At 42.1% G+C, this 19,930-nt stretch overlaps 1 protein-coding gene across 3 annotated transcripts in view; it reads right to left on the bottom strand.

Annotated features, from left to right (window-relative positions):
* Positions 1-3,784: 3,784 nt before the first annotated feature.
* MTHFD1 (methylenetetrahydrofolate dehydrogenase, cyclohydrolase and formyltetrahydrofolate synthetase 1) overlaps positions 3,785-19,930 on the bottom strand; it is a 61,207-nt gene continuing 45,061 nt past the window's right edge. The window contains exons 9-16 of one of the 3 annotated variants that reach the window (XM_064292580.1): positions 19,707-19,846; positions 17,214-17,255; positions 14,561-14,661; positions 13,505-13,682; positions 10,677-10,784; positions 9,513-9,665; positions 6,720-6,813; positions 3,785-5,285 (exon numbers count right to left, since the gene is read on the bottom strand). In XM_064292580.1, the coding sequence (XP_064148650.1) occupies positions 6,724-6,813; positions 9,513-9,665; positions 10,677-10,784; positions 13,505-13,682; positions 14,561-14,661; positions 17,214-17,255; positions 19,707-19,846 (812 nt within the window). In that variant the 3' untranslated portion in view covers positions 3,785-5,285; positions 6,720-6,723. The remainder of the gene's footprint in view (positions 5,286-6,719; positions 6,814-9,512; positions 9,666-10,676; positions 10,785-13,504; positions 13,683-14,560; positions 14,662-17,213; positions 17,256-19,706; positions 19,847-19,930) is intronic. The other 2 variants (XM_010588686.3, XM_010588685.3) reach the window with 2 other exon arrangements.

Genomic DNA, 19,930 nt, shown 5'->3' with positions numbered 1-19,930 from the left:
ATCGCTTAACCACCGCACAACCAGGGCTCCTTTAAGAATTTGGTATGGGCTGTGTTTAAAAACACAGCCGATACTAAATTTTAAAAGCAGGGTTGGAAACTGTGCATAGAGATCCCGTTTGGGTAGAAAATGACATAGTATATTAACCAAAACAAACAAAACTTTCCCAGGAGTGGGTTTGAGTGTAATGAGGTAATTATCAAGGTTCACTGTCGGTCTCCCAGAAGCCCCAGGCCCAGACGCTAGTCTCCCGGGTCTAGGAGGTCACCTGCGTGCCTAAGAACGCTGTGATCTGCAGGAGTGTCTACATCCATGCTGACCAGGGCTGAAGGGCACAGGGACCCAGCCTGGTCTATCTTTTATACCTTAACATATTTCTAAGTTAAGTCGAGGTAGCTTGCGAGTACCCACGTTTTCCTTTAGGTCCCTCTAGGTGTCTGCTTTGTCAGGCTCTTCTCAATCAAGCTGCTTTCCTCACAACTCCACTCGCAGAGAAAGGCATCTACCTTCTGTCTGATTGGCGAGGTTGTGTATTTTCATGCATTTCCTGAGCCTTTTATCTAAATGAATTGCTGGCTACTTTGCAAAGCACCCCAAGTACTTATTATACACATAAAGTGTTAACTTATAGCCAATGAAAGATGTTGCTATGGGAGCTTAAGGTGAATTACTTTGGGTTTAATATTAACTGCAAGGGCATTCCTGAGCTGGAGCTGTGAGTTCCTGACAGATGCACCACACATATTCGAGGACAGAATGTTCCAGGAAGGGCCACAACTCCCGCCTCCTCCTCCAGCCCCCCTCTCAGCACACCATCCTGAAGATGAACCTATTAAAGTGGAGTGAAGAATGACTGGGCTTATTTCCATTCAATAGGATCATGATCTTTGGGTGGCTAAATCTGTGGACTTTCTACAGGATTATATTTTACCTTTCTGTAGTCTCCTTTGAGACTTACTGAGGAAAGAACTCAGGACACAAAAGCAAAGCGGAACCTAAATTGTCAAGCTCTTAAATTTACAGGTAGAAGTTAGACACAAGAGCTGTAATACAGGAAAATCTGTAAGCATCTGGTTTACTTGTAATTAAGAATTCAATTTAGCCTTGTTCATTTCACAAACACAAGTTGGTGAAAACATCCTTCATATCCTCAGGTGGGCTGCTAACCCTGCTGACTGCTAGTTTTGAACTTTAAACAAGCTAAAGGAAAACCATGCCATCCATAACCAATGGAGATGCCAATCCTAATTGAGAGCCAAGGTTTCTCAATTTAGCACACAAGGGAGTTGCCATTTCCAGACAAAAATAAGATGAGCTTATCTACATGAGGGGAAACCCTGGTGGTGTAGTGGTTATGTACTACGGCTGCTAACTAAGAGGTCACCAGTTCAAATTCGTCAGGCGCTCCTTGGAAACTCTATGGGGCAGTTCTACTTTGTCCTATAGGGTCGCTATGAGTCGGAATCGACTCGATGGCAGTGGGTTTGGTTTGGTTATCTACATGAGGAGAGGGCAGAATAGCTGTCTTACTAAGAGGTAATGGGAAATGAAACAAGGGACAGGTTAAAACAATAACGGCCACCTTAGCGACTTGTAGATCTTACTCCATTTGCCTTTCTTTAAAAAAAAAATGCTGGGGAAAGGAACTGGAAATGGCTTTGAAATAAGACGTGATTTTTTTAGTCAAAGGGAATTTCTTTAAGGTATTTTACATACAGTTCATTGCTGCCTTCCACCACAGACACACACACTTACACACCAAGCCCACTGCCACTGAGTGGATTCCGAGTCATAGCAACCCTATACAACAGAGTAGAACTGTCCCATAGAGTTTCTGAGCAGCTGGTAGATTCGAACTGCTGACCTTTTGGTTAGCAGCTGAACGCTTAACCACTGTGCCACTAGGGCTTCACTTACATACAACGATTTTTCGTTAGGATGTGACTAGAACCCAATGCCGTATCTATGATGTTTTTCAAAATGTATCCAGTACCTCACACATGAAAGAAACCTGTCATTCCTGAACTCACTTAAGTGACAGGCTGTTTAAGCTATTACCCATATCGTTGTCTACTACTCCATTAGTAGCTTTTCATTATATAATGGGAAACAGGCTATAAATATACCTCTCCAATTTGATGAGAAATTATCCTACCTACAGCTTATCTTGTTAATATCACCAGATACTGTGTTCCAATAAAATAGCTTGCATATTTATCTGAATAATACTGATCATACCATGTCTCCCCATCCTAGTCTCTACCCACCTACAGCCCAGGCCTGTAGCTACCAGAAGTGGTTTATTATTCCTTATTCACAATCCTTACATTTTAGAGAGAACCTTCTGGAAACAAACCCTCCAGCCCTTTTCCCATGCACACCATTAAGTGAACGTGTGACTCCAGTCCTCTCGTGGTTTGACCTGCTCATGGACACCGTGTGGGCACTGTCAGGGTTGCACCAGCTAACAAGAGCTCAACAGTAATTCTGCTGCCATCTGCTTTACAGCGAAGACACAAACGCTGTCTCTTTTGAATTGAGTATATATAAATCACCAACGCACAGCAAAAGCCATCTGAGGTGCAGCTTAAAGGAGCTCCCATCTGTTTATCAGTAATATTACTAATTAGGGGAGGGAAGCATTAGCAGCCCAGAGAAGGGTAGCAGATGCAGGAAGGCCAGTAATCTGGACTCCTAGCCCCCAGCTAAAGGTGCTGAATCTTCTCTGGCAACCCATACTAATAGATACCCCAGGCATTTATGCTTTTGTAGGTGTTTAATATAGGTCTTATTTTTTGTTTATGATCTTTTATTACGGAAATGGCGTCTGTAAGCTTGTGCTTGTGACACCTCTTCTTTATCAAAGATTGAGAAGTCATTTCCACAAAACTCATGCATGCCAAACAGATCAGCAGCCTCCCTAACCTCTTCATTTCTCTCCTCTGCTTCTCCTACCTTTTATCACCTCTTCCTTCTGAAGGGATGTGAAATGCGCACAGCTTTCCATCTCTCAAAAAATGGGAAGTCCATTTCAGTACAGCCTGGCCAGAAAGCATTCAAGGAAGAACTGTGAGAGGCAGTATGATAGTAAAGAGCAGAGGCTTTGGAGTCAGATGAGGTGGAAAACAAACCCCGGCTGAGGCAGGCAATAGCAATGCAATCTTGCAGTTTGCCTTTCTGTAAAATGGGGATATAAACCTAATTTACAGATTTGTTCTATTAATGCTTATTATCCCTACACACTTCCAGCCAAAGGTCTGCTTCCATTTGGAAGCTAGAGGCCACCCTCTGAGCAATTTCATTGCTAGGAATTTATCCTATAAATTATTTATTATAGGATAAATTCCTTTGCTAGGATAGGAATTTATCCTATATTTCCACACAAAGTGAAAAGATACATATGAGAATATTCACTGCCACAGTATTTGTATTAGCAAAAAACATCAAACAATGGTGTCTATCGGCAGAGGACTGTTTAAATACTACGCAGTCATAAAGATCCACTGAAACGTGGATCTTTAACTGATGATGAAGTAAGATCTCCAAGATAAACTGCCAAGTGGAAAAAGCTGTACCATTTGGATTTGTACTGAAGGCATGTTTTACCTATACTTAGGAAAATTTTTGCATCGGTGATGGTGCATTCCTTCCAAGCAACAACTGATAAAAAGTTTGGAGTATTTATTCTATTAGGGCTTTGTTTATAATGTTTTGCTTATAAATGTCACTCTTCCCTTTTCTTCCAATTGTGCTCACCACTCTATCAGTATTATGGATTTAAATTCACATCGCTTTAGGGGGGATACAAGGACTACATCCTTTAAGATGAGGCATCTTTAACAGTCCCTATGTCTGCCAGTAGACATGCTTCCTTCATGCATCTACAAACTGAATTCTCAGCAAATCCCATTCCAGATGAAGTTTTACAGAACATTTTAACAAATGTCAGAAATAAGGAACTCTGCATTTCCGTGCGAACAGGACCCAAGTGATGCTTTGGATGTATCTGACAATACTGAGTGCTTACAATGTGCCAGGCACTGTGCAAATTGTCTTCGCTGGCTTGTTTCTTTATCTTCACAACCACCCTCATGAGGTGTTTATCAACAGTGCCCACACTTCCATGGTGAGGAAATGGAGGCAGAGAGATGAGTAAGGCTCTAAGCAGTAAAACCAGGCTCTGTACTACTCATGACCCCTTTGCCATACACCTCCGAAAGCACTGCTCCCATTCCTTTGGACTGTAAAAGTGACTGAACTACAACACTGATGTGAATCCAGAGGATTAAAAACAATAAAACCAAGGACACCAGGAAAAACATAATACATGCCAAGGTCAGTAGTGTTTAGCACTGGTACCCATGAGGATGCAATGTCCTCTGGAAGGATCTAAAGCAGGAAGACAAGGGGTTTGAAAAGAGAGTAAAAAAATGGGAGAGGAAAAACATACAGAGGATAAAGAACAAGAGGAGAAGAAGGGCTATTTGAGAAGAAATCTTCAGCAGGGAAGGGGAGAGCCCAGGCACACAGCAGAAGCTAAATAAATATTTGCTGAGCCAAAAGGGTAGAAAGGTTAGTGATACATAACTAAGTAAGGTTAGTGATATATGACCACTCTTCTTGGGAAATTTAAAAATAAACGGTGCAAAGTCTATTAATTTAAAAATAAAATACAGGAAATGGTGCTAAAGCTATGATAGAAATGAGAGTTCCAAGGAAGGTCAGGACTAAAACCTGTATGAGCAACACTTCCTTGATGAAAATTAAAAAAAAAACATAGGTATATGGCAAAAAGGCAAGTCCCCCTCTACACTCTACATCCATCCTAACCATCTCAGGTGGTCTCCTGACTATGGGCCCTCCCAGAAATATCCAAGCAGACACACGTTTTCCCCATAAACACAAACAGTATCATACTGTACGTACTGCAACTTGCTTTTTCACTCCCAGGAATCTGTCTAACAAATGGGCTCACACAGGACGGCAGAGATATTACTGCATAGTTTATAAAAGCTCCAGTTTATATTTAAACACTGTGATAGCAAAATTACTTCATTTTATTCTATGGAATTTCACTAAATAGACATGTGCATGATTTATGTTAATTTATACATGAAAATGGGAACTAAGACCAAAGGAAGGCTTCCAGAGAAACTCCCACAGTGTATTTCAGATCTTCGGGGCAGGGGCTGACTTCTCTCGGCTTCCCCACACCTCCCAGCTTATAGCAGGCACAGAAGAGACACTGGTCAAACTTTCAAAGTAGCTTCTTGAAGATGGACAATCTGGAAGGAAAAACAAACAAAAAACAAATGTTTTCTCTAAGCTCCGAGTTTTCTCTTACGCACTGCACCAATACACTTACATTGTCGTGGCTGTTAATATTTACAACCTTTTCCATAACCAACTCTTCTATGGTCTGCCCATAAGTTGATTGAAAACTTGGAAACAATACACAGTATTTACATTATGGATATGTGGATACCATCCAACACCAGGCTAGGCAGTGAGCTTGGATTAAATTTCCATAACACGATATGCCCTCTTGAAGAAGAGTGTTACACTAGCGTCAAGTACACAAATTCTCTCTTCTTACCATCCTTACAGTTGCTTAAAATGATTACTACATTTTGCTTCCACCTGGACAATTATTTTCTTAAAACAATGTTAGATCTCTTGTCCTGCATTATATTAACCTTTATGATACCCTTGTCTTTTCTAGTTCTTTCTAGTCTTTCTTAAGTCCTCCCTCCTCCTGGTCCACACTGGGTTTTTAACTCTAGACCAGTCGAACAGTTGTCAGGACTCCTCTTTATGCTTGTCCAAATCAGGTTTAGTTTCTCCAAACCCATATCTTCTTTTGCTCTTGGCTTAACTCCCCATTTTCTGGAGTACACTGTTAAATAACCTCCTAGAAAAAGACGTCGGGGTGGTAAACCCCGGAGTGTCTGAAAACACGCAGACAGATTTGGTTGGGTAGAAGCACAGGTGGGAAGTCATCCTCCCTTTGAACATGGAGGGCATGCCTCCATTGCCTGAAAGCATCTTATTGCTGATAAGCAAACAGGTGCTTGGTCTAATTCTCTTTTTTTTCATAGGCAAGCCATTTTTTTTTTAGGACTTTCTTTGATGTTTTTGAATTTCAACTGGAAGTGTCAAGGGAAAGATCATTTTTCGTTCATTTTGATGGGTACCTGGGGGGTCTTTCAACTGAGACTTGTGTCCCAAGAACTCCTGGATTGGTTCTGTTTCTTCCTCTGTTCTACTTTCTGGGACATTTGTTCAACTCTTATTTTCTACCTGTCTACTCAGAGTATATCGACCTTCAGCAGGCCCTGCGCCGTCAACTTAAACCCAGAGCCTCCTGGGGCTCCAGCAGAGGCTCTAACCTCCCTCCATGATTCATTCGATGGCGGCTTTCTCCTCTACACTGTCAACCTGTGACAATCCACACTCTCTCTTTAAAAAATGTGTTGAAACGTTTCATTCATTGGTTAATGCCAACTCTTATTACTGCTCCTGCTCCTTTGGGTTTGCCCCTCTACGATGAATTTATTCCTTTTTTGTACTTCCACTTTTATAAGTGATGTCTGGGGAAGAATGTTTTGAAGGCATTAAAAAGTTAAATTTTCATAGCTTTTGTTTGGGAAATTCAGTCCTATAATTCATACATAAGCTTCGTAAGGAAAAAAGCGAAACTTTCAACACTAACAATTTACCTGCTTAGAAGAGCCCATTCACCTGCTTGGTTTCAGGGTCCAAATCAATATCATAGAAACAGGGCCGGGTGGGGAGTCCAGGCATCGTGCTCATCTAGGAGATGTGAAATAGTGTTAAAATTAACTTAATCTTATCTCTGTGTGGAAATCATACCTCAATTCCAGACAATTTTTTTTGGGGGGTGGGGAATTAAACTCTGAAGAAATGTTTTGCTGTGAGTATCCTCAACAAAACATTAAAAAAACCAATAACTGAATCTTTTCTTCCACCTTCCCTTCAGATAGAAAACCCAAAGCTCCAAGATAGAACATCATTTTATAGGTGTCAATAAAGGGGGCACGTTTCTTCTGTTACATTAAAAATGAAGTCACCAATGGTGTTCAGTGAAACCCTCGTGTCCTTCAGTAAAACCAAATGCCAGGCTTCATGCCTGCCTCCCAGACTGGTAACTTCAACAGGAAACAGCAGGAGGTGCTTTCACCTTCCTCCTACAATGGCAGGTGCTGGGAGGCTGAGGAATCTGTCACTCAAGTCTTCACCTCTCACTGAATGCAGAATGGGCTTATGTGCTTTTTTGACTTGTTTTAAAGAGTCTTGTGTTATTTTTGCTTCATCAGAATGACATTAGGCATCAGTATCCTTTAACTTGGGCCAAGACATGTCTGCACACAATCTAGATGGTTTTACAACTCTTACTGGTCCAATGTGACCTTCTAAAACTGATCTTGTAAGGCTTATGAAATATATTTGCACTTTTCTAAAGACTTGGCTTTGGCAAATACCTACTTAGATGCAAATCTGTATGGCTTGTAAGTGAAAACTTGGTATATTTTCATCTGTAACAATCTCTTGTATAATGAACATATACAAGTTCCAAATCAAATGCAGACAGGAAAACAGTGTAGGCTGAACTTCCAAAACTTCCCTGTAAAAATGTTACAGAAAAGGGTGAGTCATCTTCTGGCACACAGAACATCTATACTTTAGAAAACCTAGTTCTGATATCTGAGTGCCAATCAGTATTTCCCAGAACACACTTAGGGATGTGAGGTGGGTCTCTACCCTCGTAGTCTGTAAGAGGTAAGCAAGTGCTGGGTGTGGGGACAAGGAGGAAAAAGGAGAAAACTGGTCCTCAAACTTAGTGGCAAAGCCACTAAGGAGGCAACATGATGAAGAGCCTGGCCCACTGATATGGACATGCATGTGTGTGTAGGAAGAAAACTCTAAAGACAGTCCCCCGAACAGTGATTATAATTAGATAGTAGGATTTGGGGTGATTTTTTAGCCTTTCCCATAGAGGATTTTTCCCCTAAACATCATGTTGATAATTGAAAATACAAAAAAAAAAAAAAAAAAAACCCAAAATGATTATGTGTATACACACATATGAACTGAGACATAAAACTATGCAAAGAAGCCACCATACTCTGAATTAATAGACATAATACTCAAATCCTCTGGGTCTCAATGAACAACCAGAAAATGTTAAGTATAGTGATTGCAACACCATCTAGATTAGGTGTGGAAATGTCTCGTTCCAAGTAAAAGTCAAGGCCCCTTCCCCAAGACTTGGTCTAGTTAAGAGATCCAGCCTCGGGTGGTGCAGGTGGTGTTTCTCTCTGACCTGCAGGCAGACTCTCACTGGCCTGACCACTAGCAGATTTGCTTTCATTTCCACAGCCACCCCCTGCACGCAGGACTGAATGTCACTGTACAGAGTGCAGCTACCACTCTCAGCTGGCAGCTGCTGACAGTTTCTCCAGAAAGAACACACATTCTGCATTATTCAAGGTGCTAGGTAAACTGTGTAGCATTCCTATGAAAAGGGATTTTCTTCAAATTCTAAAGACTGATAAACATCGTAACAAGGCTCAGCCTTTGCCCTCGAGTGGCTGAGGGAGGCACTCGGGCTGCCCACACTGTATATGCCCTCTCTCTTCATTTTTACAGGATGGTACTGCCCCACACTGGCAGATGAGGGCAGCGGGGCCTCAGGGCCTTAATAACTTTCCCAAGGCGTGAACTAGCAGAGGTGAAAACTAGATGAACTTTCATGTCATGCACCTTCAACTATATACTGCCACTTCCTACCACTCTCTTACTATACTGAAAGAAAAGCATCGCTCTGAAAGGGCATCTACTGGATGAGTAAAGTACTTAAATTTAGTCAGTATGTCACCAAACTGTAATTATGTCCTTAAACATCCCTCAACGTCCCTCGGAGCGAGTTTCTTCCCTTAATATTCAGAAAATCTCTAGGACTGTGAAAGCATTTAACAACTAATTTACCTTCAAGTGTAATAAGCAAGCTCATCTTTCACATTTACAGGGTTCAGTTGCATTTTAAATAGGAAAATTTCTTATTAAAAAACAAAACAAACAACCCAATGAATTCCCTGAATTTCAGGCATTAGCTCAGGACCAGGCAGCATCTGTCACTATCTCAGATGGCTATTGGGTGGACTGAGTTTATCCGTGTAAGCTGCTTAATAAATGTTAGCCAGGATATATATCAGCATTACTGCAGTCTATCAATTAGGCCCATTCTGCATTCAGTTACGGTCACACTGTCCCTGTGAAACAGACTTTCTGATTCAGTAGAAGTAGTCATGGCATCAGCTTGAACTGACACCAAGATGGTCCACAGCAGGAGATGAATCATCACAGGCCCGACTCCAACTTTCTCCTCGGCAGTGAACTCTGCTCATTTAGCATTTGCTTGGTGGCTTCAGCAAGGAATGAAGACCAGAAGCACAGATGAACAAGCACCTCTGTCTATCAGCAGCACTCACCGTTCCTACTAAGGGGTACAGAAAACCAGCCCCCACGCTGGCGCGGATGTCGCGGATGGGCAGCACAAAGCCTTTCGGCACACCTTTTAGCTCTGGGTTATGAGACAGGGACAAGTGTGTTTTCGCCATGCAGATGGGTAGATCCCCAAAGCCCTGGGGAAAGATGGAAAAAGAGAGAGGTAAAATGAAAGTGGACAAATACAACAAAAAACATCTGGCCATTGTGACTGTATGTATTCTTCAGTTTATTTGAAGGCCTATCTCCCTCTGTATCCATCTCTACCTCACCACCCTCCAGCTTGGTTATCCCAGACCAAAAGGAGAATCAGCTGGGTGAGGGAGGCAAGTGCCGACAACCAAATTCCACAAGTGAATATTTTATTTTCATCTATATAACCAATTAAAAATGATAGTTTGTAGTAGATGTGAGGATACAACTGAAGGCAGGGTCTCAATATTTTACTAAGATATTCCATATTTTCCTATGGCTTTTTCAAACATATATACCACCCGTGGTTATGTATATTATCGTTGTCAGCTGCTGCTGAACTGGCCCCTGACTCATGGCGACGCCATGTGCAATGGGATTGGACCACTGAGATACACAGGGTGACTTCTGGAAATGGATCACCAGGCCTTTCTTCCTAGTCCACCTTAGTCTGGAAGCCTCACTGAAACCCGTTCAGCATCATAGCAACACACAAGCCTCCACCACCTGACAAACAAGTGGTGGCTGCACTTGAGGTACACTGGCTGGGAATCAAACCCAGGTCTCCTGCACCATAGGTGAGAACTCTACCACTAAACCACTGCTGCCCTTGTCATGATATGTATACCCGCTGCCGTCCTGTTAACTCTAACTCACAGAGACCCTACAGATCATAGCAGAGCTGCCCCATAGGGTTTCCAAGGAGCGGCTAGTGGATTCGAACTGCTAACCTTCTGCTATGTATAGCCCAGATTATCCTTTAAGAAGAAATTTCAAAGTAGAAAAAGAACTCGGGACCTGACCACTTAATCCAAATATCATACTTCTGAGGAGAGGCTGCTGCCCAGAGATGTAAAACCGTGAGTGCCTGGCAGGGCTGGAGGAAGAACTTGGGGATTCTTACTTCAAGGCCTGCTTTGTAAAGGGCTGAAAGAACAAACCAATCAAACATCTACCTGCTTCGTGTAGACTTCGGCTTTTTGCTGGGCTTCGGGGAGCAATTCAATGTCGTCTGCCCCGTAGATTTTCTGTGCGATGATCCTGATCTTATCCTCAACTGGGAGCTAATGCACAAGAAGGAGAGGAGACCATGATCAGACACACATGGGGACACGAACCAGGACGTGGCCATGTTCTAGGTCAGGATCTCCAAAAAGCCCAGAAGATGCTTTTATATATAGATACGTGAACATTTTGAGGTTTATCGGGTTAGAAACATTTTCTTTTAATACCAAGTCCCAAATTTTGTAAGTGGAAAATGTCCCACAGAGATAAAGTTACTATATACACATACATATACAACCCTAACAGGTATATCCTAAACAATATTGTTCATTACCCAAGAATAATTACTTCTTCGCAAATAAAAAGTAGATATTCTAATACTGGAGATCAACCTGGATATTGTTTATGAAACAAGACAACCAATATCCATCTCCATAACCTCCATTTTGTACATGAGAGGCTGATGCAATCTTTAACATGGCATATTAAGGGTTAGTTGCTGTTATTTAGAAATAGTCATAAAATCACCTTATCCTGAGATAATCTTTAAACCTTAAACCAAAAATATTTCCTTTAGTCTTCTCAAAACCAAACAATAGTTTATCTAGTAAAGAATGTCTACCTTGAGCACCGTGCTCTTTTAAGAACTATACTGGATCAAATTAACAGCAACTTGAAAGACTGAATAGAAAACTTGGGGGGCAGTTGAATTTATGTTAATGTGGGAGGAACAACTCAGAAAAGGAAGGTGAGAATGGTTGCACAACTCAAAGAATGTAATCAACGTCACTGAGTTGTACATGTAGAAATTACTGAGTTGGTGCACTACTGTGTATATTCTCAACAAAAATAATATAAATTATAAAAATAAATAAATAAAATCACCTAGGTATTAAAAAAACTTAGTGACTTATATGATCAACACGAGCTGGGAATGGTGTGAAAGGATGTCTCCCGTGGCACCTGAAGCAAACACAACCCTTCCTGCAATGGCCGTAGGCAGAGGCCTATAGTCTAACTGGTAGTGAGGGCCCCAGTGCCACAGAGCTGCCTCCTCCAGGGCAAAGCTTTCAGAGGTGTGGAGCCCTGCTTCTTAAATGCTGCTGCAGTCTAGTTCAGGTCACCAAGATTCAGAGAAAACAGCACAGACAGGGACTGTTTAAAGAAAATGGGAAGGAAAGCTACTCACAGGTAATTCGGATGAGCAAATTACTAAATTAGGCAATATATCTGGCTCTGTACTCCCTAGCAACCCAGGCAAAAAGAACATGTTGAGCGAGTTTGGTTTTTTGAAAGAAGCAATAATCTGTCTATGTAAAAAAATTTCCCTTTTCAACTAAACAGTGATAATTTATGGAGGGGCTTTGTATAACAGACATGAATAAAGCAAATATTCAATTACAGTCTTATACCTAGATTACTTTCCTATGCATCTTATAACTGGAGCTCTATAAATGCCACGGCACATTCAGGACTTTCTAAGCAAAAGCACTTCTGTTGAGGGGTGAATTAAGACTAGCAGCTGCTGATTAAGACAAAAAGTAGCAGCCTCCTTTTTGTCAGAACAAAGTTCCTGGTAGAAATGGGTTATAAAGTCCACATTACCCCACTACTTGCAGGTCTCCTGATGGCCTTTAGGGACTGGGGTTCCCTACCTACGCATTGTGGAGGGGGGCTTGGAGAGGGTAGCTGTAAATGCTTTGCATTTGCGCACAAAGTTGCTTTTATGGAATTTTCTAAAAAGCTGATTTGGTTGAGCAGATTTTCAAAGAAGTCTATAAAACCAAAGCTGTCAATAGGAGAATATTAATTGTCTAGTGTATCAGATCTGCAAAGAGAAACAAGAGAATGTCAAACTCCAAAGCAATAGGGTTTCTTCCCTCCATCTTTTTATGGTCATTCTTGAAAGCCTATGATTATCCTTAAACCAACCTCAAGAATATAAGCAGAATTAGCTACAATTTTCATCCCACGGTCCTAACAAAGTTTTTAATGTTGTGGACATACTACTTTATGTCCAATCACATCCTGAAATACATGGGACAGAGAATTGAAAACAAGATATGACGCTATAATAAGAACGACCTTTCTATGAACTAACTTTACGTTATCACAGAATAAGCAATGCTTCTGCTTGGGGCAGAAGTAACTTAATATACTCAGTACTTGGTGATGGAAAAAGTGACTAAGCCTCCTGAGGTGCTTGGGTTTTACACCTGAGGGCTTCTCTGAACTCAAGACAGCACTGTGTCAGGAAGTGAGCTTAGGCGCATACCACTTTCCCCTATTACTGGGAAGTGGTCAGAAAACATTTCCGAGCTTGTTGGAGCCCCTTGCCAATTGGCCACATGGTTGGTGTCTTGAGTTAAAAGCTATATAGTGAATTATACACTTGGTTCTGTATGTAACCTTCCAACAGCCAATCCCAGTTCCACAGGATCAACATCTGTAACATTTTTACACAAGAACACCTCTCTACGGCCAAGAGGGCCTGTGCTGTGAGTCTTTTCAAAAGTTAGGATGTGAGCCTGATTCCCAGGGATTTCTCACCTGGACCCGCTACCCTTTAAGTAAGCAGCAACATGCCTTTGTAAGAAAGCTGTCTAGGGCTGGGAGTGCAGGTTGTAGTGGGGTAACTCACCCACGGGGAAATCAAACCTACAAGGTTGAAGCTGTTGAACACAGGGTTCTGAATAGAGGTAACCAGACAGACACCTCACTGTGTGTATTATATCTTTTTCTTTTTTTTTTTTCCGTTTTCATACAGTAAGTAGCCCACCTTGAGGTCATAAAGGAGCTGGAAGCTGCTGGGGGCCTGTGCTGCTCTCTGGACGGCGTTAGCCAGGGCTAAGGCTCCCTTGCCCCCTTCTGCCCAGTGAGTGCACTTCACAGCATCAAAAGCCCCATGTTCTTTGGCAAGGCGGCTGACGAGGTCCAGCTCAGCCTCCGTGTCCGTCCTGTAAAGACAGTGCTTCACGTTAAAGCATTGAGGATGGCTGGAGAGGGCAGAATCTGTCTTGGTTTAGCCATTAAAACCCAGGTGAATTACCCAGTGATAAATGGGTACTAATCATGATGGCAGTGGGTTTTTTTTTTTTTAATCACGTAATACTGCCTGGGTTTGAATCTGGGCTGAAGTTAGCAGCTGGCTGACTTTCAGCCAGTTACTCAATCTTTATGTGCCTCAATTTCCATGTGGATAAAATGGGAATAATCACAGCACCTACTTCACAGGGATATTATGAGGCTTAGACAAGTAAACACATGTAAAGCACTTAGAATACTGCTTTACATTCATAAAGAATCAATAAATACTAGCTTTTTAAAATTTTGCTTCCATTCTGCTGTGGTTAAAAAAAAAAAAAAAGACCAAAAGCAGCACTACGATACATAAACGATCCACACGAGTTCTTTCTTGCATGAACACTTGCAGCTCAATACCAGTTCAAGCCTTTGTCAAGACAACATCCCACCAGACTAGTAAAGAATGAAACTTTGTAGGGCTATGCCCTTCTGTTAGCACAAAAGGCCTTCAAAGACCAAAAAGGACATTTAACTTCAAGGCCTGTGTGTTATCCACTTCACCTGGTGGAGAAGGGGGCCCATGGCAGCCAAATCTGACTCACACACTCTCAGCGGGGTGAGTTCGTGGTGACTTATGCAGTGCCAGGCATATCGCAGGCTCTCATTAATGCATGCTAAAGTTAAAGCTTAATAACCAATAGCAGTGACCAAAGAACAAAGTAGAACTAAAAGGCACTGCTGTACAGCTGGTTCCAGGAGTTGCCTTCTGACCATTTCTCACATTCCGCCTTTATCCTTACTCTGTACTTACTTGAATACATTCACAGCCACCACTACCGGGACTCCGAAGAGTTTGGCGTTTTCAATTTGTTTCTTCAAGTTACTGAAGCCTTTTTCAACCAGCTCCAGGTTCTGTAAAAACAGCCGTGAAAGGTCTATGAGGTCAGAGACAGCAGGAGTGAAACAGCTGCAGGGTCTTCTTAAAAGGGACATAGCCTCCTTACAGCCAGTAGTCACTCGCTGTCAGGACAAGGAGGTGAATAAGGCAGCCAATTCCCTGACCTATTTCTTCACCTTGTGAGTGGATGCTGTGGAGGAAGGAGGGCAGCTTTGATCTCAGCCCAAAACATCAGAGTGGAGCTGTGTGTGTGTCCCAGCTGGACTGAAAACATGGGAGCTGGTATATTTGCTGCCATCAAGCCATATCTTAATAGCTTATTTGAGATGTGAAGGGAATTAGTTACCTCTATTGCTAGCCCCTCTGTTTATAGGTTTATGTACTCATAGGGTACTTGGTATAGCACAGACCCATCAGAAGACAGAGCCTAGCACATGGCCAGGCATAAAATAGGCATCTATTATATAGCTGCCATAAAGATTGATGGAAAATACAAAATATTCATAATGGTTTCAAAGCTTTTACTGAACTCAGCACTAAAGCCTTCATTAGAGACAACAGGTAACAAGATAAGTGCCATCTGTAAGAACCAAACAAGGCAAAATTTAAAGAAAAGTAATTAAGGAAATATACCTCTAAATATGAGCATTGCTTGTAGCATTGGGAAACTGCAAACACCATTAACCTCCACCAACAGAGGACTGGGTCAATGAATTATGATATATTTGCAGTCAATGAAACAGTTATCACACATACATTATGAAAAGTGAGATGGATCTGTGTTAACACGGATTGTGTCCAAGATGCATTAAAGTTGCAAAACTATGGAGAGCTTAATTCCATTTTTGCCAAACACAAGAACATATGTGTATATTCATGAAATTTAAAAAAATACTCACCGAACTATTTTGGGGACTCAAATCACATATATTCTTACAATGTTAAAATTTTTTTCTAAAGGATGTGCTACTATTATAAGCTTAAAAATAAATATTTAAAAAGTAAAACTATAGCAGTCTTATATAAAAAGACATATACTGGGTTATGAGCAAAACCCAATAATAACAGTGTTTAGTTTGGGCTTTTTTTTTTCCTTTAATAACTGAAAACTGAGGCTAGGATTTGTTTGATATTCTGAAGAACACTGCTAATTTTTTACCTCCAGTCACAAGACAACCAATTTGTATGTAAGACTAGTTGGGAACAGTTTTAAGTAAATAGAATTTCTTAAATGAAGACACCAGCTGGGCCAGTGAGGGGCAGTCGCTCTAATTAGACACAGGAAAAGCTGTGGGGTGGCAGGAGGGCCAGAACTGTGAATTCCCCTCCTACGCTTGAGTCAGACAAATGACCATAAAAGGCAAATCATAACTCAGAAGACAGGCAGACTCGAGGCATTGACAATTCTTTTCTAGCCCATTTTGAAATACTTCACTCAGGGCCTGAACAGTGACCCAGTAGTGCTTGATAATTTAAAAGCCTCAGGGGGAAAAAAGATGGCAGAGAAACTGAATTAACGGTGACAGCAGCTGACCTCACCACCTCATCTGAGGGCCTGCCTCTCATATAAAAATAAAAAATAGAGGTAACCAGACAGACACCTCAAATTTCTATATGAGAGGCAGGCCCTCAGATGAGGTGGTGAGGTCATATATAACCCCTCAAATGACTCTGGGGATGATTCTTTGATGGTAAATGATATAAATATGAAAAGGTAGGTGTTCGCAATTGTTCTATGGGCTCCTGCTTGATGCTGTAAGCCAAATCAGCTCATGGAATCTTGGCCTAGAAAAATAAAACAGGATGCGTACTCTATCTCAGCCTTTTAATGTGGATTTAAATCTGTAGAGGAAAAGGCATTTCAAAAAAGGTCCCTATTTGCTTCTGACTGAATGGCATTTGGGAACAGCCCAGACAATGCAGGGAAGACACTGGAAGGAGAGTTTCCATTAGGACAGGGCAGGGTTGCTTTGCCTGCGCATTACTGACAGCTGGAGCCAGATAAGTCTTTGTTGTGTGGCCTGTCCTGTGCGCTGTAGGATGTTTTGCAGCATGTCTGGTCTCTACCCACTAGATGCTAGTGGCACCATTACCCCTAGTTGTGACAACCAAAAATGTCTCCAGACATTGTTAAAGGTCCCTGGGGCCAAAACCACCACCTGCTGACAACCACTGGTCTAGGACAGTGGGTTTTTTTTTTTTTTTAAATGACATTATGTGTGGGGCGGTTCTGGTTTTTGAAGTATTTTTCCACTATTATGGAGCCCTGGTGGTGCAGTGGTTAAGAGCTATGGCTACTAACCAAAAGGTCAGCAGTTCAAATCTACCAGCTGTTCCCTGCAAACCCTATGGGGCAGTTCTACCCTGTCCTATAGGGTCACTCTGAATCAGAATTGACTCAATGACAGTGGGTTTGAGTTTTTTTTTTTTTTAAAGCATTCCTGGTTCCCAGAAGTAACACTGGGTCATAGTGATGTCCCCACTCATTTCCAAATGGCCCAGGTAGAGAAATGCTGATTTAGGGTGTAGTGCTTTCTAGAACAAGTAATTATAAATGATCAGTTACCTCCTCTGCGTAAGCCTTGGGCAGAGGCAGTCCAGCCGTGACCTGAAAGGAAAGGAAATCAAGTCAGAAACATTATCTATTTACAATGAGATTTTACCTTAAAGTGGTGGTTGCCTTATGGTGAAGGCAATAAGCCACATGCTTTGGGGAGTATACAGTGGGCTAGGACTGGTGCATGCCCTCAAAAATTTCAGGGACATGGCCAGTCATGCAGCATAAAACAAAATGACTGAGGGGAGCAGAGGAGAGACCTTTGTGGCCTCGATTAGTGTAAAGCCTCTTAAAGGAGGTGAGAAGGGATGGATCTATGAAGGCAGAGAGAAAGAATGTGCTCTAGGCAGGGGCAATAACCTCAGTGAGTAAAGGACACAGTGGGGGTGGAGCCAAAGGTGACTACAAGGAAAAAGGCAGCTGTCAACTTGCAAAGGCCACCCCAAAATGTCTGTAGGTGGAGTCTGTGACTAGGCCTGTGATGGGTTCACCAAGCTAGTCCACAAAGCCAACCCATGTCTTAGCGCAAATCTTAGTGTACCCAAATTGTGTTACAAGAACAATACAAATAAGAGGGAAAAACACCACAGAATGTATTTTCTTTTTCTATCGCAGAGTATTTTAAAGATGTCAAAACATTTAAGCAGTGGGCTCACTGTTATTGAGGTGGCTGGTCTGCCCCATATCCTGATTTGTGTGGTGACTCAGCCTTGCCTCAGTCACAGGTGATGGACAAGTACGGGGGTCTGAAGACAGGGAATACATGGGCCCCAGAGAGAAGAAGTTGCTATGGGCAACAGACAGTGATTAAGAGGTGTTCAGCCTGGTCCCCTCTAATTCCTCAGGGCAACTGTGGTGCTCCAATGCTCAGAAGGGGTGCTGGGAGAGGTGAGGCAGGAAGCGAGGACCTGAGCCGCCATGCTCAGGGCATCACCTGGAGTTTCCTGTCTACGAATTAAAGTGAGCATCAGTGGTGAACAGCAGGTTTGACAGATTTGTATGTGTAAAGCCCTCCTCTCAGGGCTGCCCAGATTAAGTTCCCAGCATTACTATCCTTCAGACCTTGACGTTGCGAGGAAAGAAGGAAAGGAGGTGCAATGGTGTGAGGCTGAGTGAGGGGATGTGAAGAAGGGTGTGAGGGTCAGTTACAACAGAAAAGAAGAAGGGAGTCCATTCTGCACCACTAACATAAAGGGGAGTCCTGGGCCAAGGGCGCCTTTGGTCTTTCAGGGACACCTAGGGCTAGACAAGTGTGTTGGGTATATTACAGCCACGGTTCTCTAAGTGGGGCTTGGGGACCTTACCTTTCAGGGAAGTCTATGAGGTCAAAACCATTTCCACAATAATATTAAGATATTATTGACCTTTTCACTCTCATTCTCTCAGGAGTGTACAATGGACTTTTCCAAAAATTACGTGACATGTGATATCACCACAGATTGGTAAAGATGAGAACACAGCTGTCATCAATTAAGTCAGATACTGAGATTTGAAAAAAGATACAAGCCTAAATTTTGTGTTGGGAAATATAGTGACTTTTCATTAAAAAATATTATTTCTGTTAGTATCTAACTCCATTTTAATTTCTAATATAGTAAAAAGCAATAGATATAACCCACATAAATAAGCTCTTTCAGGCCGTCAATCATTTGTGGGACTATAAAGGGGTCCTGAGACCAAATGCTTGAGAACTGCTATATTATCAGGAAAAATCCTGATTACCACACTAAGGAACAGATTTTATTCTATAGGCTGAGGGAGGTCTCATTTCCCTAGTTACCATATAAGCTCCTTGAAGACAGGCATTTAAATACTTCTTCAAATATTTCTGAAAACTAGCACCAGGTTTTCACATGCAGATGCTAGAAGAAAGGTGTTAAATGCTAGGATAAAAGGTGCAATTTCTAATCAGTAGGAATTCAGGAAAACACAAAGTTCAGGTTTGAGGTGAGGATACGCTAGTCCCAGCCTCTTTTTCTCCTTATTACCCAGAGGCTGGCCTAAGCATCTTACTGTTCTCCTTCTCCTGCCCTCCTGGCCTTTCTCCCTCCCACCCCAGGCAGTTAGTGGTCTTGTCATGTATACACGTTACTCAAGAAGGGGTTGACCTCTGTCTCGGCTAACTGGCTCTGTTGGCTGGCTGCCAGTGTCATTATTTAGAGGGAAAATGGAACTCACACTTAAAAAGAAGAGTAGGAACATGAAGGAATTTTGTGGTATAGTCAAGCACATGTCCTTGGAGGGGTTTCAATATTATCAGATGTTTTCCTCAGAAAGGTAGGCCACGAAGCCAATTTTGGCCCTCTTAAAATAACAAGTGCTAACAGTGCCTATGAGTGACAAGGCAGCTATCACGAAAGCCATCTGACCAGCACTTGCTCTTGGCAGCCTATGAATCATGAAAATGAGAGCAGCTTAAAGACACAAGCACAAGCCATCCAACTTCTCTTTAGCCTTCAGAAAATTCCTGATAACCAGGCCCTTCCAACCCTTGATCCTTACCGTGGGGCCGCCCCCGTGCATTTTAAGAGCCCTGACAGTGGCAACAAGCACCACAACGTGAGGGCGGAGACCAGAATATCGGCATTTGATGTTAAAAAACTTTTCCATTCCAATGTCGGCTCCGAATCCTGCTTCAGTCACTGTAAGTAAGGAGAAAAACAACAGTAAAGATGCCATCCCAATTCCTCTGATGTTGTTTGATTAAAATAAAAGAAAGAGAGAGA

The sequence above is a fragment of the Loxodonta africana genome, chromosome 10 (assembly GCF_030014295.1).
Source record: "Loxodonta africana isolate mLoxAfr1 chromosome 10, mLoxAfr1.hap2, whole genome shotgun sequence".
NCBI lineage: Eukaryota > Metazoa > Chordata > Mammalia > Proboscidea > Elephantidae > Loxodonta > Loxodonta africana.
The sequence above is the reverse complement of the archived record's forward strand: the minus strand, read 5'-3'. Positions and strand labels throughout refer to the sequence as shown.